At 45.6% G+C, this 25,176-nt stretch overlaps 1 protein-coding gene across 2 annotated transcripts in view; it reads right to left on the bottom strand.

Moving 5' to 3' along the window:
• Positions 1-25,176, bottom strand: part of LOC119159970 (uncharacterized) — a 144,943-nt gene that overhangs the window by 117,682 nt on the left and 2,085 nt on the right. For both annotated transcript variants that reach the window (XM_075890082.1, XM_037412750.2), the window contains exon 2: positions 4,185-4,297. In XM_075890082.1, coding sequence (XP_075746197.1) covers positions 4,185-4,233 — 49 coding nt within the window. In that variant the 5' untranslated portion in view covers positions 4,234-4,297. The remainder of the gene's footprint in view (positions 1-4,184; positions 4,298-25,176) is intronic.

Consider the following 25,176-nt stretch of genomic DNA (forward strand, 5'->3'; position numbering starts at 1 on the left):
TTTTGCTAGCTCCACATATACCGCATTTGGTATCTGGTGACATGAATAGATTACGAAGATCAATGACACGTCTAAACGGGTTAGTCATCACATGGAAGTCATATACAGCATAATTTACCACCGCCTCATAACGTGGGGCTGATTTTAAAGTGGCATATCAAACTTCTTCAACCGTGCTTCGCATGTCATCGATTCCCACTGTTCGTGGGATCTGCCAATTTCTTTAAATGGGAAGCATTTCTTAGCAAACTTCGGCGACATTGAGCGTCTATCTGAGAGATATCTATCTGGGAGATATGAGAGCGTCTATCTGAAAGATGTGAGAGATAGATCTATTTATCTATCTAGCCGCCTACGACTTTTAACTCTGCTGGCCGTTTCGATAATGGTATCGATACCAAATTTGATATGGCAGAACATGACTGTATGAAAAATATATTTGACTAGTTGTAACATGAAAATTATGAAATGTATGTCATGAATGTCATGTTTTACATTTCATGGTCAAGCAGCTCTTGCGGTGGTTTCGTTCACATGGCATGTTGCAAAACTGGTATGGTATGACATGATTATATCGCGAGCACAAGTTACATACCTTAACATGAAAATTATGATATTACGTGTCATGTAGCAACATGAATACATTCCACGCTCATGATGCGCTCGCAGCCGTTTTTCTAGCTTCACATATTTGGTATTACGGGACGTGACTGGATGACGAAAGTATGATACTGGTGCAAACATGTTAAACATAAGATGCGTGTCATGTAACTACATTACTACATGCTACGCTCATGATGCTCTCACGGCCATTACGCTAGCTTCACAAGTACCACAATTGGTATTACGTGACGCGAATGGACGACATAAGTAAATATCACATCCAAACGCCATAATAATGAGATGCGTGCATGTAAAAAGATGACTACATGCCACACTGATGATGCGCTCGTGGCCGTTTCGCTAGCTTCACATATGCCAAATTTGGTATTACGTGACGCCAATGGATGACGAAGGTATGTGACTGATACAAACATGATAATCTTGAAATGCGTGTCATGAGAGAACGCAACTACACGCCACAGTCAAGGAGCCAATACATTTCGACGCGACATGGGGCCCGTGCTCGCCGGCGTTCATTTCGTCGCGTAACGCCGGCGTTGCCACGCCAGGTGCCGGTCCTGCCATATATTCGCAGGCGAGCGCCGTGGAATGTTGTTTGTTTGACGCATGCACATTTCAGCACGTCCGGCATCCCTCCGTCACGAAAAGAGGGAGACGCAGTGTTCTGTGGGAAACGCATCGACGCGAAATGAAGCATGTCGCATTTCGTGCCGGTTACCATCGAGCTGTGCCGACGAACGCTGGTTGCGCCTGGCATCCGGCTATAGAGTACTCGCGTTTTGCTAACGTTTGCGTCGCTGTGCCCAGCGTGCGCGCACGTCAACGCTACGTTGGAGTATATTGGGTGCTTCATTATGCGATCGCGACAGTTTTTCTTACTCCACATATACGAAGTGTGGTGCTACGTGACGTCAATGGATGGCTAAATATATCCCTGGTCAAACATGATAATGCTGACACGCGTGTAATGTAAGAACATGGCAACGTGTCACGCTCATAGCATACTTGCGGCCGTTTCGCTAGCTCCATATATACAAAATTTGGTATCACGTGACGTGAATAGATGACGAAGGTAAACGACACATCCAAACATGATAATCATCACACAGAGGTCATGCATGGCATCAGTTACCTTCACCGCGTAACGTTGTGCTGATTTTAAAGTGACATATCAACATTTCTCATTCGTGCTTCGCATATCATCGATTCTCACAGTACGTGGGATCTGCCAATTTTTTCCTGTACCTCAAGTTAAGGTGGCAATCACGAGAACACACTTATGTAGGCGGCTGGATAGATAGATAGATAGATAGATAGATAGATAGATAGATAGATAGATAGATAGATAGATAGATAGATAGATAGATAGATAGATAGATAGATAGATAGATAGATAGATAGATAGATAGATAGATAGATAGATAGATAGATAGATAGATAGATAGATAGATAGATAGATAGATAGATAGATAGATAGATAGATAGTTAGATAGATAGATAGATAGATAGATAGATAGATAGATAGATAGATAGATAGATAGATAGATAGATAGATAGATAGATAGATAGATAGATAGATAGATAGATAGATAGATAGATAGATAGATAGATAGATAGATAGATAGATAGATAGATAGATAGATAGATAGATAGATAGATAGATAGATAGATAGATAGATAATCAAAGTGCTTGCAGTACGAAAAAAATGCTTCACTTATAAAAGACAGTATGAAGGCGTTATGTCGGACAAGGAATCAAGTTAACTTATGTAATACAGCGTGGCGAAGGGCAAAACGTCAACCAGTCATCACACTATACTAATCGCGTGACAAGTGTGCTGATTAACGATTCGACCCACTACAAAGGGCTCAGCCTCAAATCACTTTCATCATCAGTAGTATGCAGCACCAACAAATTGTGCATAATACCTTTCAGATATCTAGCGGCTACCTCGATTATGCGCAGAAAGACGAATAATAGCGTATTGTGTGATGTCGTGCGTTACAAAAATTATGATTGATGGCGTAGTGGATACCTTGCAGTTAGCCAAAATAATTAGTCTTGCCCCAGACACAGCTGCACTCAGGAATTACCTTGGGTAATATCGTAGCCGATGAATGGATGGATGCAAAACTGTATTGTTCATCCTCAGCCGCATGACACCACGCGGTGATTTTTAGGGGCGAAGGTTGTTAAGGCGTGCCCAAGTTGTAGTAGTAGTATTATAGTGTTAGTTGTAGTAGTAGTAGTAGCAGTAGTATTAGTAGTCGTAGTAGGTAGTAGCCACCCCTAGTTCAGTCTTTGGAATGTCCGCTAGATGGTGGTATTTGTATAAGATGTGAGTTAGCGACCCTTAAAGTGTTGAAAAAATGGAGCGATGGACCAACAGACGGACCGACAGACAGATGGCGGACAGATGGATGGACAGACAGACAGACAGACAGACAGACAGACAGACAGACAGACAGACAGACAGACAGACAGGCGGACGGACGGACGGACGGACGGACGGACAGACAGACAGACAGACAGACAGACAGACAGACAGACAGACAGACAGACAGACAGACAGACAGACAGACAGGCGGATGGAAAGGCTAGGACGCACAGACAGATGAATGGACGCACGGATCGACGCACTGACGGATGGACGGACAGAAACAAGAACGAGCAGATGGATGGATGCACGGATGGACTGACTGACCGCTTCGCCCCACTCATCATCATTCGCTCCGTGGGTATTCTGCGATTTTTTCGTCTTCGATGTATGACAGTTTTGTTTATTTTGAGAAATAAGATAAGAGAGTAAGTATTAGTGTTTTCTTTTCGTCTCTGCCTGACTGAAATCACGTCAATGTAGGGAATTCTGGCTTCAAAGAAAGTACTAAATCTTGGACTTTAAAACACCATCACGTAGTTTCAACGACTTTCCATACTTAGTTATATGTCCATTGCACCAACCGTCAGTGCATTCTGCAGAAAACTATTAATAGAACAGCAAGCCATTACACACCCCACCGCGGTGGTCTAGTGGCTAAGGTACTCGGCTGCTGACCGGCAGGTCGCGGGTTCAAATCCCGGCTGCGGCGGCTGCATTTCTGATGGAGGCGGAAATGTTGTAGGCCCGTGTGCACAGATTTGGGTGCACGTTAAAGAACCCCAGGTGGTCAAAATTTCCGGAGCCCTCCACTACGGCGTCTCTCATGATCAAATGGTGGTTTTGGGACTTTAAACCCCACAAATCAATCAGCAAGCTATTACACAAATCCACGACATGAGAAATAAACAGCATTGCAGTGAATGCCTTAAAAGTTATCGACTGTATTTATCCTCGCTCATAAGTTAAGCTAAATACCTGAAGACAACATATATCTGTTGCTTCACATGCCTATGTTACTCTAGTGCGTTTTACTGTAAGTGAACACACTTCACTGATTTATTATAGTTAATCAGTTTACCAATATTTAGGGCTAGTTGGAAATGTTATCGAAGGTCTTACCATGGGCATAAAATATATAATAAAAAGTAAACGCGAAGATTCACCCCGTTATGTTCTTACCAAGTATCAGGTGAGCAAGAAATTTTGTTGAATGCGTTGGGAATGTCATATTGCTTCGTATTCAAATTAAATCTTTGCTGAAAATTCAGTAGTTCTTTCGTTTATATCAAACACTGAAAAGTTGAAATACCAGATGTAAACAACTCAAAAGGCAGAATATTGTCACTATTTAACCGATATTTACAATTTTTTGTCTAAAACACATTTACCATGCTTCACAGTTTTAGCAGTTAAAATCCTAATATATTCTCACTAAGCTTGGCATACGACTGATCAAAGGCTTAAATGGCACGCACGTCTCTTTTATTTTCTTATTTCTTTGTTTAGCTTTGAGCAAGAAAAGTTCGCGTGCGAAGAAAAAGACACATCCTGAATGTTTTGTACTATTCGTAAGGTTAAAAATAGTAGCGCACTTTTAATCACGTGCTCACACATATCGCGTCTGGTCGTTTCCAACGATGAGCGCATAGCCGTAATGGGAATATCAAGCTTAATAAATAAATATATTAGTAGAGTTCCACATGCCTTCAGCCTGAGCCTGTTGCTTTATACGTAGAAATAAACTTTTGTGCAAACAATGTCAGGCCTTTAAACCTCTCTATATTGCCAGCTAGACAATGCGATGCCCCCACTGTTGTTTTTTTAGAGAGGTAATGATTCGCTTTCTTGCGTCGCCATCTAATTACCTTCGTACCGGTGTATATTGCCTCTGGAATCAATTTTCCTGTAAATTCTCAAAATATTACCGCCTGAGCACACCGTGCAAGTGGTCAACCAGCCAAAGCTTAAACGTGCGGCCCCAGTGATTAGCAGCGGTTCATTCAACCAGGCTCTGCACTGAAGCCTTTCACAGTTATGGGTAGCATGCCCGTGCTTCTTAAAGAGGTTAGACGCACGTTTGGCTTGGTTTACAACAGTGTTTATTTCACATGCCTTGAATAGTGCCTCGCATGATCACGGTTATAGAGAAGTGCAATGAGCGGTTATATGCACTTCTCAATGCGTTAATCACAGTGGTTGTTCTCCAACCACAGGTGGTCACAGAAATCGCAGCCCAAGCCAATGTGCCGTTGCAGAAACTCCCGCTGAAAGCTTTCGTTCGGCCGGATGAACACGCTCCCGCGATTGTCACGTTGACGCTGGCGTGCCCGCAACGGCTCTTATTCGACCCGGCGAAGAGTCAAGCGTTTTACATCGCGAGTTAAATCGGTGGCGGTATTGGCAGGATCAACCTGCAACCGGTGCTTGCATCCCCGCTTGCAATTTTACATGGCTCGGAACGCTGTCGGATCACCGGTATGCAGTTACTGGCAGCGCTTGGCCTACCAGGCCTGTTTTTGTGCCCGGACTGCACCATCAGCCCGGCGCATGCGAGCTCTCTCACGTTTCCACTGTCGGCGTTATTCTGAAGTTGTCCGTTGCTTACCCACGTGAAAGGTTTCTGTAGAAATTGGTGCGTGCCTGCTCGACGTCCAGGCTACGACAGGGTAGACGACGTCAATCACAACTCAGCTAACGGCGCGCTTACTTGGGTTCGATGCTGAGAGCACAGCCAATGGAGACCGCTCGTGATACCGATGCCGAACCGCTTTTCGTTTCTTTTAACCATATACAGCTTTCGCCATGAAATGAATCAAGAACAATGGGTGCTACAAAGGTCTCTTGCGCTCTGTCATTATGATCTCCCGTCTATGGTTCTGATGAAGGCGCTACGAGTCAAGCAGTAAGAGAGAGCACAAGGAACAATTGACGTCAGCGCGCGTCTTTAAACCTGAATGATCTCCGCTGTTCTTATTTTTGGTGTGCGAGTGTGGTTCACTGCGTTATGTTAGCAGACTATGGAGCGCTGCGCCAGCACGTGGTGGCAACCTGTAGCAAGTAGCACATAGGATCAAAATATCACATTTATTTATGCTGGCTATAAGGGATTATTGAAATGTACAGCGAAATCCGTCGATAACCCCGCAAACTTTCTCGGCGATGTCCTGTTGGGCACAAAAACGAAACCCCTCGTATATTGCAACGATTACGCTCTTGCTGATGGTCTATTTTCGTTATACCATAAATTCCTATTGCTTCGTGCACTGATTAGGACACAAGAGATCTCTAAAAATGCCGGGAATAAGGGGGAATAAGGTAGTATAAATTTTACTCGACTTTTTTTAGTTACATGAACGAAGGAAAAACATGCTCACCTGCATTTCTTTTGTAAACAAGCTCGGCACTTTCGGAAGCAACCGCCACGCGCAAAGCCACCCCACAATATTAGTTCAAATGTCTCCGCGCATTTTTATTGCTCGGCTAGAACATAGCTACACTTACGTGGTTTTTGTTACTGCATGCCTGTTTATATGTGTGAGTTGACGTGAATGAAAATTAGCTGCGAGTCTGGCACCTATCCTTGTGTTCTCATTATTTTGTGTCCCGTGTTTTTTTTTTTGCTCCATTGTTAACTATAAACTACAGGCATATAGAGGAATATATCACGATGTATTAAGCGTTTTTTTTTACAATGAGCCAAACGCAGAAACCAAATTTAGGCAAAATTTTAGGGAAGCATAAAGCACACAAAGGTGTTTTTTACGTCTAAGAAATGAGGAAATTATTTATTGTAATGCTTACTCCAAAAGGACGTTCTTAATAAACAAAAATGAGTCAAATACTGCAATGTTTTAAATATCCTCAGCTGCATTCTTTCAACGAGCACTGCTTCAACAATCCTGACCAAAACTACCAATACAGCCTTATCTGGAGCGCTATACAAGATCGCCCGATTTTGGCGAAACTTGGTATCAACTAGGGGAATTTCAGAGCTCTGGCGATACCTCATTTCCAATGAGCCAACAGTTCAAAAACGCCAAACTTAACCCTCAGCACGCTGCGCTTCTCTAGTTACCATGAAACAAGGCATCGCGTTTAAGACGGTCGACAAAGTTGGGTGCTGTTTTCGAACCATGGGCATCTTATTTCAATTTTTTTTTGTAGTTCCACTGAGTGCAGAAGTGCACGGATGCTATAAAAGTGTCAGAAACTCTCCGTAAAGATATAAATTTTTAGTGGGACTGGGTATTTAAATTTATTTTGAAGTTTTAATACCTGCACTAAGTCTGTTTTACAATAAAGATGACATCTTAGCTAGTTCCGGCCCCGCCAGGGTGGTCTAGGGCTAAGGTACTCGGCTGCTGACCCGTAGATCGCAGGATCAAATCCTGGCTGCGGCGGCTACAATTCCTATAGAGGTGGAAATGTTGTAGGCTCGTGTGATCAAATTTGATTGCACGTTAAAGAACCCCATGTGGTCGAAATTTCCGGAGCCCTCCACTATGGCGTCTCCTTAATCTTATGGTGGTTTTGGGACGTTCAACTCCACATATAAATCAATCGATCAATCAATGAAGTAAGTTTCTTCCGAACGTATGACAACACGACCACAGCTTAACCTGAGGCTACGTGTTAATCATTATGGTCTTCCTGCACATTCTAGCGAACTGCTTGACCGGTGCGAGCCTTCGTCTTCATCGTATGTTGGCACCTGAGCACGTGCGTCCCTGTAATTATCTATTTCGCTGGACAGTATACTACGCTAGTTAGGCCAGGACATGCAATGAACAAGCTAATTACGCTAAGTCATGCCCCGTCGCGGTGGTATAGTGGCTAAGGTACTCGGCTGCTGACCCGCAGGTCACCGGTTCAAATCCCAGCTGCGGCGGCTGCATTTCCGATAGAGGCGGTAATGTTGTAGGCCCGTGTGCTCAAATTTGAATGCACGTTAAAGAACCCCACGTGGTCGAAATTTCTGGGGCCCTCCACTATGGCGTCTCTCATAATCTTATGGTGGTTTTGGGACGTTAAACCCCACAAATCAATCAAACAATCACGCTAAGAAGATCATACTAGTGAAATAATATGTAAAGCTAGGACTGGGCTAACTGAAGCATGCAAGTTGATGGGCTAACTAAACCATGCTAACTAACGCGACGTTAGTCATGAGCATGCTACGTAAAATTATGCTAATTAGGCAGTACTATTATGGTTGACAATCAGTATCGTACCAATCAGTATCACGTGTATTAGCTCTCTACTGATCATGGCCTTGCCAATTGTGCCCGGGATAATTGTTTTTTTATTAAAACCTTATCTATAAAGATAAGATAGCTCAATGTAATAGTCGTTATTAGTCAATTAGTACAATTGAAAGAATTCATTGGACGTCATTTTCCTCATCTGTCAATAACCATCATCTGTCTTCGCCCGTTCTTCTTCATCATCGGCACCATCTTGCTGTTGCTTGAATAAAGCGTCAGCTGGACAGGACAGGACAAACAACTTTATTTGGTCCTGAGAGGCAAGGCAGCGGGCCAACTATGTAGGTCCCCACCCAGCCGTTGGCTAGTCCCATGTCAGCTGAACCGTTGTATTTCAAATGGTGGAAGGTGCTTCCCGATCTCTTCGACCTCTCTCCATCCAAAGCCAACTCCTGGAGCTCCGTTCGGGACGTCGCTTACGCCAGCAGAGCACCATGGCACAAGAGCAAGCCCACCCGAACCACCCGCCGGCGCAACCACCCACCGACAACCCTAGCCCGGTCAACGACCCCCCTCGGGAGCCTCCAATCTTCTCCGGTCTGCCTGGCGAAGATGTCGAAGACTGGCTCGACAACTATGACCGTGTAGGTGTCTACAACAACTGGAACGAGGCATCGAAATTAGCACGCGTCCAGTTTTACGTCTCTCAGGTTGCCAAGACGTGGTTCCTGAATCATGAGAGCGACTTCCGCGATTGGTCTTCCTTCAAAGACCAGCTTCGACGCAATTTCGGCACACCAACCGTCCGTTCAGAAGTTGCTCGCAAGAAACTGGCGGAATGCGTTCAACATTGCGGTGAGTCCTACACTTCCTATATTGAGGACGTGCTTGCACTTCGCCGCCGTATCGACGACACCATGCCAGAAGGTGATCGTGTCCGGCACCTTCTGAAGGGTATCGGACCTACCGCTTTCAACGCCCTCGTCGCGCACAACTCTTCGACGGTTTCCGACGTCGTCTCTGTATGCCAGCGTCTTGATACCTTGCAGTCAATCCGCCTGCGACCCGACTTCTCTGAGAACCCCCTGGCAAACAGCATGGAGCTCCGATCCATCATTCGAGCCATAATTCGTGAGGAATTGCAAGCCTAAAGTTTACCTCCTTCTAACAACGTTCCCGCTCAACCCACCTCTAGCGATCTGCGTGGCATTATTAGGGAAGAAATGTCAGCGTTTCAAAGCACCCACCGTGCTCCACCATGCCCCCAACCCGCTTCGTATGCACAGATCGCTTCAATGCAACCCTCACCGTCTCAAGTACCACCACCTGTGCCTGATCATGAACATCTCGCACCTCTAGTCGTCCGTCCACCGAACCCAACCTACCATTCTTCCTGGTGGGCCCCACGGCCTATTTGCTACTACTGTGGAATTCGAGGACACATTTCCCGGTTCTGTCGACGTCGGCAGCAAGATGAACGTCGTGGGTATGCCGCTTTTGAACGAGACGACACATGTGCTCGAGGTTACTATGGTTATGCCGACAGTCGTTCCAACCATCGATCACCGTCTCCTGTGCGCATTTCCAACATGACCAACAATACACGTGCATCCCGACCACGCTCCCCTTCGCCACTCCGACGCTCTGTTTCACCACTTCGGCCTGTCTCTCAACTGGCTGTCCAGCGATCGGAAAACAAAACAGTGCTGTTTTTGCAGGGAAAACTACGTTGCAGCGAAATGACCCAAGTCCTCCTAAACGACCGTCAAACATGTTATCGGTAACTGTGCAAGGTGTGCAGTTGTTGGCTTTGGTGGACACGGGAGCAACTATTTCCGTTATGCGGGCCAACTTGTTTTCTCGATTGCGGAAAGTGAAGACACCCTACCTTGGATTATCTTTGATTGGGGCCAATGGAGCAATAATTAGACCATCGGTTCAATGTACAGTGCGTGTCTTCATTGATGGTTTTCGTCATCACATCACCTTCGCTGTCTTAATTCCATGTGCTCATGAACTAATTTAAGGTTGGGACTTTCTTTCATCAGCATCTGCATGAATTTCTTGCCGCCAACGTGTAGTCGAAATGACCGAGACCGATCACTGCAGCGAACGCATCGACGAAAAACCATTGCGTTTCTTCACAGCTTTCGAATCCATACTGCTCCCGGGTCAGGAGCAACTCATCACCATCACTTCTGCGAATATTGCCAATGGTGACGCCTTATCACCCCTTCCAGCAGCTGTCTAGCTCGCGGCGTAGTAGTCCCCTCCAGCCTGGTGTGGTTCAAAGACAGTGCTGCGATAATCCTTCGCCTGAACCCTACCCCAGAGCCTGTCCTCCTACCCCAAGGTTCTGCAGTGTCATGTTATGTGGATACCCAACCGGTATCTTTGGTCTCTCTTGACGCCTTGACAGCTCAGCCACAACAGGACCAGTCTGTTACTTTCTGCTCCTTTGCTCCCGGGATAACTCCTGACTTTTCTGCTTCTCAACGTGAGGCGTTGCTAAATTTGCTAACGAAACACCAGGCCTCTTTCGACGCCAATGCTTCGGCACTAGGACAGACCACAGTTGCGCATCATCGCATCGACACTGACGGTCAAAATGTTGTACGCCGTCGTCCCTACCGAGTCTCCTTGATCGAGCGCAAAATCATCGAGGAGAACGTGACCGATATGCTAAAAAGAAACATCATACGACCCTCTACCAGTTCTTGGTCATCACCCGTTGTGTTGGTACAAAAGAAGGATGGATCGGTACTATTTTGTGTTGATTACTGCGCGCTCAACAAGATTACCCGAAAGGATGTATATCCGATGCCCCGTATAGATGATGCACTTGACTCATTGCAAGGCGCCCAATACTTCTCCACCCTTGACCTTCGGTCCAGGTATTGGCAAATACCGATGGACGAAGCAGACAAAGAAAGGACCGCCTTTTCTACGCCGGACGGTGTTTACGAGTTTAACGTAATGCCATTCGGCCTATGTAATGCTCCCCCCACATTTGAAAGGATGATCGACACTGTTCTTCGTGGCCTCAAGTGGAAAACTTGTCTATGCTACCTCGATGATATAGTCGTGTTTTCTTCCACTTTTGCTGATCATCTGCAACGCCTGGATCAAGTGCTCACATGTCTCTCCAATGCTGGACTTCAACTAAACACAAAGAAGTGCCATTTTGGCAACACAGCTATAAAAGTTCTAGGACATCTCGTTAGTAAAGATGGCATCCAGCCCGATCCTGACAAAATTTCCGCAGTCCTCAACTTTCCGCGACCCTTTCGCATCAAAGAACTACCCAGTTTCCTTGGACTCGCATCGTACTTTCGCCGCTTCATTCGCAACTTTGCCACTATTGCCGCTCCTCTCCACAAGCTCCTTACCAGTACCGGTTCCTTCGATTGGAATGGTCAATTCGAAGCCTCATTTCAAGAACTCACGCAGGCACTGACATCCCCACCGGTGCTTGGTTATTTTGATGACAGGGCACCTACGATATTACACACTGACGCTAGTGGACAAGGAATCGGCGCCGTACTCCTCCAGCGTGACCATGCCTTTCCCGAGAAAGTTATCGCGTATGCAAGCCGCACTCTGACCTCTGCAGAGAAGAGGTACTCGATAACTGAACAAGAGTGCTTGGCTGTTGTCTGGTCCATCCAAAAATTTCGTTGTACCTACATAGTCGACATTTTACTGTTGTGACAGACCACCATGCTCTTTGCTGGTTGTCCACAATCAAAAGCTTGTCGGGACGACTTGGCCGCTGGATTCTCCGATTACAATCTTATGACTTTCACGTCATCTACAAGACTGGAATACAACATCAAGATGCCGACGCTTTGTCACGATGCCCTTTGCCGCAGTTTTCGGCGCACGTCATCCGAGTGTCAATCCATGCGTCCGTCCATCTGTTCGTGCGTCCGTGCATGCGTCCGACCATCCGTCTGTCCCGCCCGTTCGTGCGTACATTCGACCATCCATCCGTCCGTCCGTCTGCAAGTCTGCCTGTCCGTACTTCCATGTGTCCGTCCTGCGTCCATCCAGTGAACATTGTAAGTACCATTATCTCCTATCTCGCAACCCTTGTGGCACATATCTGCTCTATAGTGGGTATGTGCCACCGGTGGGTGGCTACATACACACTTTAAGTCTTGGTAGTCTTGGTTGCGACAGCGTTCATTTGAGGAAAGACCTCACAAAACGAACGGGCAGAGTTAGTACACAGACGATGACGATGATGATGACACTGAGTGGCCATGTAGACAAAGAGACAAGCGGATGATGGTGATTATGATTATGCAGGAATGAAAGCGATGTAAGTAACAAACGCCCCCACTAATTTTCTCCACTTGGAAGCGGACATCTTTGCCGCCAAGGGTCAAAGTGACAGAAAACATCGCGCGAAAGGTTTCATGCGAGAAACGTGGACAATCTCGGGGCTGCGGTGACTGTGGTCTGTTGGGGCGACAAGTGGTCTCACGCAATAATGAACCGGCGAAGTCTGTTCTAAAACTATGTATGGCCCGATGAATTGCGGTTGGGATTTGTCACAGAGACCAGGAGTGCGAATAAGTGTCAAAAGCAGCTCCTCGTCACCAGGTTGGAAAGACATGGCGCGATGAGATGCGTCATAGATGATCTTCCTCTCGTGCTGTCACGCTTCAGTATTGACGCGAGCCTGATGGCGAGACTGGGCCACGCGGAAAATGTATTCTTCGCTAGAAGTCTGACAGGAATTGCCTTGACTATTAAAAAGGAGACGTCGAGAAAGGTAGTGTGGGTGCGTCCGTACAGGATGTAAAATGGTGAGTAGCAAGTTGTTCGCTGAACGGCGGTGTTGTAGGCGAAGGTCAGAAATGGTAAAAAAGTATCCCAGTTTTTATGGTCAGGTTGGACGTAAGCGGCTATCATGTCAGCAAGGGTTTGGTGAAATCTTTCTGTGAGACCATTTGTCTGAGGATGGTAGCTTGAAGCTGTCTTGTGAGTAGTTTCAGAAGCACGCAGAACTTCATTGACCATTTGTCACAGCAACAATTTGCCACAGTCGCAATGCAGTACATGAGGAGCCCTATGACGCAGGAATATGGCGTGAAGAATGAAGTCTGCAACTTCCACAGCTGAGCCTGTAATAACAGAGGATGTCTCAGCGAAGCGTGTCAGGTGGTCCACTGCTGTTACTATTCATCGTTTGCCGGAAGATGTGACGGGGAGAGGCCCGTAAAGGTTGACACCTACAACCTCGAAAGGCCTTGAGGGGCGCGGATGTGGCTGTAGAGGTCCAGCAGGTGCAGATGTCGGGAGTTTACGACGCTGGCATGGGCGGCAGGAACCTACATACCGCGCTACGCTAGAAGAAAGGCCAGGCCAGTAATAATGACAACTAATGCGGTCAAGAGTTTTTGAAAACCAAGATAACCAGCAGTCAAGTCATCGTGGAAGGCTTTGAGCACCTGATATCGAAGAGAGCATGGCAGTGCAGGAACCAAGCGAACCCCATTGTCCAGCCTAAAATGCAGGAGTTGACGATGAAGTCGCTCGTTTGGCGGATGAGAAACTTCTGATAGGTCGTCCATCATGCGTCTGCAGTATGAACCGAACCGCTGGCGGGAGATAAATGTTGGCTCGTCGTCCGAAAAGGGTTGCCCTATTGATGCGAGCGTATGAACTTTCGTAGATGTCGCGGTTGAGTTCTCACCAACGCTAATATTGGTGGTTCAAAGCGGGCAACGAGAAAAAGCGTCGGTGTCTTTATGTTTTCTACCTGCCTTGTAAGTTATGTTAAAGTCATACTCCTGCAAACGTAGTATCAACCGACCCAAGCGTCCGCACAATTTCTTCAGTATGGAAAGCCAGAATAAGGCGTGGTGGTCTGTAACGATTGTGAAGTGACGGCCGTGGAGATAGAGATGGAACTTCTGCACCGACCAAACCACAGCAAAACACTTTTGCTCAGTTATCATGCAATTTTTTTTCGGCAGGGGTGAGTACGCGACTGCCATATGCAACAACTTTTCCTAGGGAAGACTTGTCGCGTTGTAGAAGAACGGCTCTTATACCAAGGCCGCTAGCGTTGGTATGGAGGATAGTCGGTGTGGCTTCGTCAAAGTGGCAGAGCAGCGGTTCAGACGTGAGGGCCCTTTTCAACAGGTCGAATGCCATTTGACATTTTTTAGACCACAGAAAGGGGACGTTGTAAGCAAGTAGCTGGTGTAATGGAGTAGCTGTAGAGGCGAAGTTCTGGACAAACCGGCGAAAATAGGAGGCGAGGACAAGGAAACTGCGAAGCTCCTTCGGTCTTTCAGGACGCGGAGAGTGAAGGACTGCAAAAATCTTGTCATGGTTGGGCCGAATCCATCTTTGCTAATGACGTGTCCTAAGACCTTGATAGATTTGCAAGCGAAAGAGCATTTCTTAATTGTTTATTTGGAGCCCAGCGCCGGCAAGGCACGTCATAACTTCATCCGATTGCTCTAGGTGCTCAGGAAACGTTGACCAAAAGATAACAATGTCGTCCAGGTAGCAAAGGTAACTTTTTCATTTCAGGCCGCGCAGCAAGGTGTCTATCATGTGCTCAAAAGTCGCGGGTGCTTCTCAGAGCCCGAAAGGCATCACGTTGAATTCATATAGCCCATCGGGGGTTGCGAAAGCCGTTTTCTCCTTATCATTTTCATGCATGGGAATATGCCAGTACACAGAACGCAAGTCGATGCTTGAAAATGATTCCGCGCCCTGAAGGTAATCAAGGGCGTCGTCAATGCGCGGCATAGGGTAAACGTCCTTGCGCGTGATCTCATTGAGTACCCAGTAGTCCACGCAAAACGCACAGAGCCACCCTTTTTGCGGACCAAAACAGTAGGAGACGACCATGGGCTAGATGAGGGACGGATTTTTTTCTTGTTTAAGCATGTCAACAACATTTTCTTCTATAAATTTTCTTTCAGCTTGAGACACGTGGTAGGGTGTCTCAAGCTGAAACGCGGTGCATGATAGGTGTCCCACTGTTTGATTTCGATGTGCTGCAGTAGTAGTGCGGCCCAGCTTAGACGAGCAAATATTGAAACCATTTGCGTATTTCTGTAACAATGTGAGCAGCTGCTGCATCTGTGAATTTGTCAAGTCGCTGCTGATAGCGATGGTAAAGGCGGAGGAAGGAACATGCTCACTGATGGAAAGGTCTTTGGATGCATTGACCTGAAGTGGCGTGAGAAATACAGGCTCGAAGTCGGCAACACGGGCCACAGTAGTGCCCTGTGGCAGTAGGATCTTCTTCGGCGTGGAGTTTACGGCGGTGACAAGTGCAGAGCCATTGCAAAACGAACGACACCGGACGAAAGAACTATTCATTTACGAACACAAAATGGTGAGCGGGGAAACCAGTACATCACCGCGATAGATCTCGTTGGACGTAATGCCGACATTGTGCTGTTGTAGTGGCGGCAGTTTAATGTCTTTCGCGGCGACCAGACGAGGTGGCTTAATTTTTAATTGACGTCGTCAAGCATGTAGTTGGTATCAGTAAGGTGAACGACGCGTTGTCCACAACAAATAGCCGCGGAAGCAGATGATAGGAAATCCCACCCTAAAATTAGTTGGTGAGAGAAGTGGGACTGGACAGCAAACTGAACATGATGGCAGATGCCGTCGATGAAAACTCGCACATTACAAAACGCATAAGGGCGAATGACGTTCCCTTGGGCAGCAAATAACGTGGAACTATGGTAGGACGCCTATACTTTCTTTAAATGTTCACACAAATAAGAACGTATAACACACATTGTCGCACCCGTGTCCACCAAAGCATCGACTCGCACTCCTTCCACTTCCACAAAAACCATGTGTCACAGGCCTGATGGAGGAACTTCAGTTCTGATATCGAATGCAGTTCTTCCTCCACAAACTGCATCATTTAGTTTTCCGAATGAATATCAGAAAAGAATGAGGCGGGACGAAGTGGAGATGTGGTACGGCGGAAAGGCGAAGGTGAGTGGCGTCTCGTCTTCCGGCTGTTCTGCTTTGCAGTCGATACCGGAGGAGATGGACACTAGTGCGGCGTAGACAAATAACGCCGACCTTGATAAGAGGCCCCAGTGTACAAATCCAGTTCTTGCATGTCGTTCGAATGCTCATCTTGTTGGCGCTTTCAGCAGAAACGAGATATGTGGCCGCGATAGCCACAGTAGTAGCATACAGGGCGGGACGAGCGCCAGGGTGGAGAGTAGAAGGCGTTCGGGGCACCTAGAGATAGCGTAGTCAGGTGGGCCGTAGAAGAGTCAAGGGTATCTAACAGTAGTTCATCGGGGTAGCGGCAACAACCGAGGCGTAGGATGGCAGCGGCAATGTCGCGTGTATGTCGCTGGGAGGCACGGAAGCAACTTGAGGGTGGGTGGATATGGCGCGAGAAGCAGGTGGCCGTACGGGCGCAGAACCGATCAGAGATATAAGTTCCCCCCTGATGATATCACGCAAGGGCACTCCCGAAGACCGTGTAGGACGCGGTGTAGGAGGTGTGAATCCCATATACCGCAATTCTTCGCGTATAATGTCCCGGACGAGATCACGCAGATGGTCATGAGACGTGGAGTGGTGGTCGCCAATGTCCAGTTGGAGATGAATGGAGTCCAGCACAACAAGGCGCTGGCATGTCACCACGACATCAGCGATGGTAGCTGGGTTTAGCACAGCGAGTACATTAAAGGCTAAGTTTCGGAAGAGCAGTGAAAGTGGGGAGGAGACAAGATGAGCAGCTACAGGAAAATTTTTATTCAGAATGGCAAATTGAAATAGCCAATAAACAAATTGAGAAAGTAATCACTGAGGATAATAAAACAGTGTGGACATACACGAATCTAATTACACTGTTCGAGCTAGAGCTTGCTAAGGCACGTGACAAGTCACCCCGGAAAAGAAGACACAAACCCAAAGATTGGTGGGATGAGGAAGTTAAGAGAGCCATACCAAAACGTCAGGAAGCCTCTAGGGGACACAGACATTCTAAGCAGCGGGGTGAACCGACAGATAATGTTGAAAGAAAATGGAAAATCTTTCTAAGCTGTAGATGGGGTGAATTTCTTCTGATCAATGAAAAGATATGAAAAAAGGGAGCCCAGTGGCTGGCAGAAGTACATGACAAAGATAAAAGGCAGCTGCGAAATTTCGGAACAATTTAAACTCTCTAAGAAATGAGACGAGCCTAGAGCAGAGGTTGATAACTACAGCTCAAGGTACTAGGCTAGAAGGGGACGAAGCTATTGAATATATTAGAACAAGGGTGACAGAAAAATTTCAACAAAGAAGTGCTTCATGCACCACAATAGACAAGAATGAATCGGGTGTCGCAAGGCTCCATTTTCACAACAAGAGTGGGAAAGGGCTGAGAAAAGAGTTTCTAGTAGTACATCAACAGGCCCACATGGCATTCCAATTATTCTGATAAAGACATTAGGTCCGAAGTGTCAGCAGGCTTTGAGAAAGGCAGTGAGCAAAATAATAATCAATGGAGAAGTTCCCAACGGATGGAAACTTAGCAGGATGAGCAGGATGTATAAAGGAAAGGGGGAAAAAGCTGACATAAACAACTACCGTCCCATAACAGTGACATCAGTGATCTACAGGCTGGCGGTGCAGATTAGAAAGGAAAGACTGCAGGCATGGATAGAGGATGAGGTGTTTGCTGGAGGAACTGCAGAAAGGGTTTCGGAAACACAGCACGTTGGAAGACAATCTCTTCTCACTGTCACAGTGCATCGAAATAGCAGAAAAAGAACGCAGGCCCCTGTGGCTAGCCTTTTTGGATATCAAGGGAGCGTACGATTGCGTGGTTCAAGAGGAATCGTTAGGAATACTGGACACAATAGGCGTGGAAGATGTAGTCACTAATCTTTTAAAGGATATCTGTAAAGGTAACAAGGAAGATTTGCAGAGATTGGTGGATATCCGTGCTAATGAGGGAGATAGGTTAGATTTCAGATTTTAAAGGATATCTATAAAGGTAACAAGGAAGATTTGCAGAGATTGGTGGACATCTGTGGTAATGAGGGAGATAGGTTAGATTTCAGATTCAGTAAGGAAAATCAGCAGTCATGATTTTTAATCACAATGAAGACTGCGAGCTTAGAATACAGGAGGTCACGCTAGAGATAACAGATAAATACAAATATCTAGGCGTATGGATAAGCAATAGGGCCGAGTACCTAAGGGAACACGAAATATACATGACGACTAAAGGTAACAGGAATGCAGCGGTAATGAAAAACAGGGCACTGTGGAATTACAATAGGTATGATATTGCCAGAGGAATATGGAAAGGGGTCATGGTTTCTGGTCTCACGTTCGGCAATGCGGTATTGTGCATAAGATCAGAAGTTCAAGCAAGATTAGAAATTAAGCAACGTGGAATAGGTAGGCTTGCCTTAGAAGCTCACGGGAATACAACAAATCAGGGAGTACAAGGAGATATGGGATGGACATCATTTGAGGGCAGGGAAGCTAGCAGCAAGATAAAATATGAGAAGCGATTGAGAAAAATGGGGGAGGAGCGTTGGGCTAGGAAGGTATTCAGCTACTTGTACATGAAGAATGTCGATGCAAAATGGAGGAAGCGAACCAGAAAATATTCTGGTAAATACTTGGAAAACAGCAAGGGGACAAACCAAAAAGAAAAATTATCGGTTAAGAAAAAGGGGAAGGAAGTTGAGACCAATATGTGGAGAATTGGCATGATTAAGAAGTCCGTACAAGAGATCTAGCAAACATTTACGCAGGAAATTGCCAAGGAAAGGATCTATGGTAATACTCGGGGTAGTTTTCTTTTGTTTGAGGCCAGGACGGGAGTATCACGAACGAAGACATATCGGGCCAAATATGAAGGGGTAGACATAGTATGCAGTGCGTGTGGAGAGCAAGAGGAAAGTGTCGAACACTTGATAATATTCTGTACAGGGCTTCACCCCTTAGTTCAGGATGATGGTGCAGAGTTTTTCAAAGCACTGCGGTTTAGGGACAGGGAGGGCAAAATAGACTTTAAGCGGGTAGAATTAACTAGAAGCAAGTTGTCTGATTGGTGGCTAAAGTCAAGACATGAGTGAAAATTAAACCCTTCAGTGCAAAGTACGAATCCTCAACCTCACTATTTAACTAATTAAAAGGAAAAACATAAATCTAGTTTTAAGGTTCATTAAGTATTACGGGTTGGTGGCGCTAGCCACCGCCGGTTCTAAAGAGTACAGCCATATCCATCCACCCATCCATCCATCCATCCATCCATCCGAATATATGATGAAAATATGCGAGATGGTGGTACTTGGAAGGTTGACTAGATGGACGAACGGACACACAGACAGATACATGGGTGGACGCATGGATGGACGTGTGGACACACGAACAGACGCACGCATGGACGGGCGGATGGGCGCACAGACGGTCACACAGACGGAAGCATACATGATGAAAAGATGCGACATTGTGGTACTTGGAGTGTTGACTAGATTAACGAATAGACACACAGACAGACGCATGTATGGACGCATGGATGGCAGCACGAACCGATGAACACATGGACAGACGCAAGGGCGGTTGCATGGACGAACGCAGGGACGGACGCACGAACAGACGCACGCACGGACAGGCGGATGGACGCATGGATGGTCACACAAATGGACGCATGGACGGATGGAAGCAAGAACGAATGAACGGACAGATGTTTCGCCCTACTCTCCATCATTCACCATATTTTTATTTCCGTTGCGTTATAATTATGTTCTTGGATTGCTGGACTCATAATTCACTTCACCTAAGTTCCTTAAATCTGCAGGAAGGATATGCATGGTGTCCTTTTCTGGTTGTAGCGACTGCTTGATCCTGATTATAACTGAAACCAGCGCAAACTTTTGTTATCAGAAGCAAGAGAAGCTAATACTCAAGGACGCTGGTAGTGTACGCATACCCTTTCACGGTGCCCTCGCGCTGGAACAGGTAATGTGACCTGTCATTGAAGAACGTCGTTATCATTTAAGGTTTATGAATGGTGCTACCCTTCTCAACGTTATACGTAATTTGGAATTCGTGTCTCTAAGCATCCATACCCAGTACATTGACAACTTTTTTTGGCAAAATGTGAAGAAAAATGGTGGCTTTGGGCGACATTTCGCTCGTAATTTGGTGAATTTTACTCGAAAGTAAGTGGCACCTTGGTTCGTGTGCCCCCATCAAAATTCAACCACGACTGAGCATCACATCCATAAAATTTTGCTTGTCATCGCAATACAACATTTGGTCTTCGATACATCTTCACTGCTCTTTGACAATTTTAGATAGTTCTTTGTTTGTAGGATCCAAACGTTGTCCCCGCGGTGATGACTGCTGTGTGCGCTGGCGTTTGTAATGCAAGGCACCGATCAGTTTCCGAGGACCAGCTGTAGAAAGAGAGCAGGACGCTGCGAGATGTGACAACGTAGCTTTTCTTGCATTGTACTGAAGAGCGTGAATTGAAACTTCAAGTATATATCAAAAATTAGTAATAGTAATTGATGCCGTGTCACGTCCCAACATGACTATATATTTATGAGGTATGCCACAGGAGTTCCGGTATTTTTGTATTATCGGTTGTTCTTTAAAATGCACCTATTTGAAGTGCACACGCCTCCACCATTTCGTCTCGAATGAAATGTAGCCGCCGCGGCCAGGATCAAAACCGGCGACCTTTGCATCAGGAGCCGAACGTCATAACCACCAAATCACTATGGCGGCTCAGGTAGGAACTATGACTTTTAAATGTTGAAGTCTGACATTTTTTGTTTTTTTTGTTTGTCGCATTGTCTGCGAAAGGAACGAAACAAACAAGATTAAGTTTTTAATGGTTGTGTCTATTGGTTCGTGCCACTTGTTGGTCGTCGTAGAAAAAGTATTGACTGCGGTAGCAAAATCCTTGAGAGCTTAAATGAACACAGATGAGAAAGAATATTTAAGGGCTACCATTTAGTTGTCTCGTGATATTCAACTGCGTATTCTAAGGGTCTGTAAATAACTACACCGAACCTAGGTTTTGGCAACAGGTCCTACACGTGTTTGTAATCTGTGTAGATAACATGAAATAAAACCTTGGCACAAAATTAATGCTGTTAATTCTTATGAACGAATGGCTATGGCAGCCCCATTGATACACGAAACGGGGGAGCGACACTCTTTTTTTATTCACTTTAGCTATGCAGTGTCAAATTAAGCAAGTGGCCGTGACAGCATCAAGATCCCGGCTGTTAGAAGAATAGACAAAGAGTAATAGATTAAGTGTCTCTAATCTCGCAAAAAAAATGCCTCTGATTGAATAAAAGAGGTGTCTGACAGATTAACGAACTTCCAAGCTAGGCTAATGAGTAGAAAGCGGCAACTAACAATGGGCAAAAAGAAAAGATCAGATACTAGCATGCTAAGCTGTAGCAGTGAACCAGAAGTGCTGCGCTGGCTGTCTACAATAATTAAAGTTAGAACTGATGGATTGGGGGTTTCAACATCAAATGTTACAAAATAAAATGATGCATTGTTTTGGCGATTTGTAATGGTGGTACTCGTATATCGTATTTAAAATGCGAGGTAGGCTATTTTTGTACGTGACTTTACGAAGGTTCTGGTTCGGTCAAGCTAGTTCACTGCGAAAGCGTAAAACTAGGACCCAGTGAGGCGTCCATTGCCACGACTTGATGATTCGCTAGTTTAGCCCTTATATTAACAGCAGTGCTGTTATCGAGATTACTGTAATGCCTAGAAATGTGTGAAAAGCTCAGTGCATAATGAAATCGTAAAAAAACGAAAGCATTTATTTACCGCTCCCCACCCGTTGATAGCTCTGCGGCGCAGTGCCTAACACTGTAGAATATAAGCCATTAACACTGCTTCCTTGGATCAAGACTGGGACAAGAGTGGCCTTGTCGTCACTTAGATGAAGAAACAATTAGAGAGTTCGCGGCTTCTATTGAAGGAATATTTCGATAAATTTCAATGACCCTAGTATCAGCTATGTAGGAAATGTCTTTTATTTTTGCTTCAAACTTTTGGAATGAAACGTGCACAGGAAAAAAATGTGTGTTCGATTTTCAGAAAGTAGACCATCTTCTGCGAAAAACTGCCTATTGACCCTCCTTCAAAGGATATCTTTTGAAGTGATCGAACTCTTTCGCAGAATTATCTGTTCGTTCATGCGTCAAAGAGGCTATGCAAGTGTTGAGCTTCACCTGAAGCCCCACGCTTCACTTAGAGAGGGCAACACCGAGAACAAAAAAGCTTGCAGTTTCATTCCAGGAAAATCTTCGCCCAAGTGGGGCATGTTCATCCATTGTTTGGGCGAGCTCATAACGTAGAAAAACGACTGTTGACCCCGGCGCTCGTTTACGGCTATTTCGGCCTGACTTAGTGAGCTACTGTTCTTATTAACAATAGAGTAAAAAAGTTAAGCAGTTCAGAAATAGTAAGACCAATTCATAACAATATATAAACTGCGGGTAGTCCAGAGGAGGATCAGTTATTGGCAGCACAACATTAATCTGTCCTTTTTTACAGTGGCGCTGTTTTGTGCTAAGATCACAGAATACTCATGTAGAGGAAAATTTTGGGTGTCGAGACATTCAGCAGCACCACCATGTTGTAACTGTGCGCACTACTATGTGCATTAAAACGCTTTGCATCGTACTCTTGCTGCTGGTGTATACACTAGTGTGCGAGCTGCCTAGCTTCTGCCGCGCGTTGCGTAAACACATATACGTCTATGTTATTGCAGTCTTGTAGGCCCGTGTGCTCAGATTTGGGTGCACGTTAAAGAACCCCAGGTGGTCTAAATTTCCGGAGCCCTGCACTACGGCGTCTCTCATAATCATATAGTGGTTTTGGGACGGTAAACCCCACATATCAATCAATTATGTTATAGCAGTCCCATTCGTGTGGTAACACTTTCGTACTTTCCAACCGTTAACAAGGTTGAATGCAGTCATTCAATATCTTTAATATTTTAGTGTATTGTAAGCTAACAGCGCAACGGCGAGCTTTCGTCCCAACACTTCTGTTTAGTGTTTGTATACATTAGCAGCGTCTTATCAATCGTTTTGATTTCACACTATTTTAGTCTATTCGTTTGCGAAATTTCGGCAATTGTCTTATGATGAGCCGTTTCACTTACCCTCAAGACATGATCTACAACAGCTGCCACGAATGCAGTTCCGCGGTTTATTATCACAATGGCTACCTCACCATGTCTCTTGCACATTGTCTTTCAAAATCATACCACCACCACCAAGTTCTTTTTATAGTCTATGTTATCAGATATAAGGTCGGAACATTCATGGCAACAATTATTCAATGGTTTCCTACAGCAGACGAAGAAAGCAAGCCCGAAATACCCATTTTGATCTGGTCTAATGGTGCTCGTAGAACCCGAATAGGCTGCAGCAGGCCAGCTGGTTTTGTGGGAAGTGACTTGCGCAGCTTTCATTCGAGGCAAGCGTGAACGTGGTGCTTCAAAAATGTGGGCAAGTCTTGGTAAGTAGTATCCTTGCTTAATCCTAGCCAACGCGTGGGCGCAGCCTTAAACATCCAGAAGTCATCTGTTTTTCACATGTTTGAAGTGCTTCAGAGCGAGGGCCTTTTGAGGATTGACTGTAAAGTAACGGGGTCCGATCGAAGAAATATTGCTTTTGTAAATGTCACTATTCTGTTACCAAAACGATGACGATATTCTTGTGAAAACACTAGACGCACACTGAGATTGTCCATCTGAGTACTTTATTAGGCCAAGCAACTCGGATTGGTCACATTGTTGTTGGGCACTGGTAGACATGTCGAGGACAAGAAATGTAGTCGTTCTCATTAGATAAGTATGCCGGCAGTATTGGTGATTGGGTCAGGCAGTAGGCGTTCATAAGTCGCTTCCCACACTTGGGAATAACCGTGATTCCAAACCTCAATAGTCGATGTAACAGATTAATATATAGATCTCTCGTACTTTGCATCATACGGCCTGGAAGGTTTATCGCTATGGGCCTTGGTGGAGTGTTGTGTGCGATGACCGTGGAATGCCGGTGTAACTATTTCGCTTTTTAAAGTCGAAGCCAAGGATGTGTACTGATTTTTGCTTAGGTGATCCGTCCAGCACCGATAAACGTTCTAGAACTTCTGTGACTTTGCGAAAGTAAGCGATGACCGTGCTCTTCGGAGGGTGCCAGTGCTCAGTATTAACACCGGTTGAAGAATGAAACTTTCGATACCTCGTGCAACTAAGATGATATGGTTAACAAGCGATGAGCAGGTTTGCTCTGCAACGCCATAGTCATAACATGGTGTCCCACCTTTTACCGAAAAAATAACAGTGCCTGACTACGGCAGTACCGACATATCAAGATAAGATATATAAGATATTTTCTCCCCTTTGAACAAAAACCTAAAGCAGGCCTATTGCAAAGCATGAGCAAACTATCGGGGATGCTTGTAAAGGCGCAAAATTATCTCAAGAAATCCAACGCAATGATGAGGTCTTGTAGCATGAAATGAGAATAATAATGTCACCCTCAAAGAAGAGCCACCTGTGTCAATTCTTGCTGTACACCTTCTAATAGGCAATATTAGCTAGCCAGGTCCTCATGTAAGGTACTGTTCACGGCCTCTGAACTACTTGAAGCTTATGGTGAGATATTTAATTATGATAAAGCTCACACTAGAATAAACTAACGCTTTCAGTTGCTGCGCCTCCACAAGAACGGTCAGGTCTTTTTGTTGTAACGTCATGTAAGCTCTACACCGTCGTGTGGTGCTAGTAAGGGGGACTTTTGTCGTAGATTTGACGACCAGCTACCTCAACCTTGGAGGTCGCCGCCTTTAGTTTCCCAGACATCGGCTGGCTGACCTCCATCTTCTGAGGTCAGTATTTGTGTAGTAGTGGGAAGGCACGTGTGCTGGAAAAGACAGCTTGGTCGATGTCGAAT

The sequence above is a fragment of the Rhipicephalus microplus genome, chromosome 3 (genome assembly GCF_043290135.1).
Source record: "Rhipicephalus microplus isolate Deutch F79 chromosome 3, USDA_Rmic, whole genome shotgun sequence".
In the NCBI taxonomy this organism is placed as follows: Eukaryota; Metazoa; Arthropoda; class Arachnida; order Ixodida; family Ixodidae; genus Rhipicephalus; species Rhipicephalus microplus.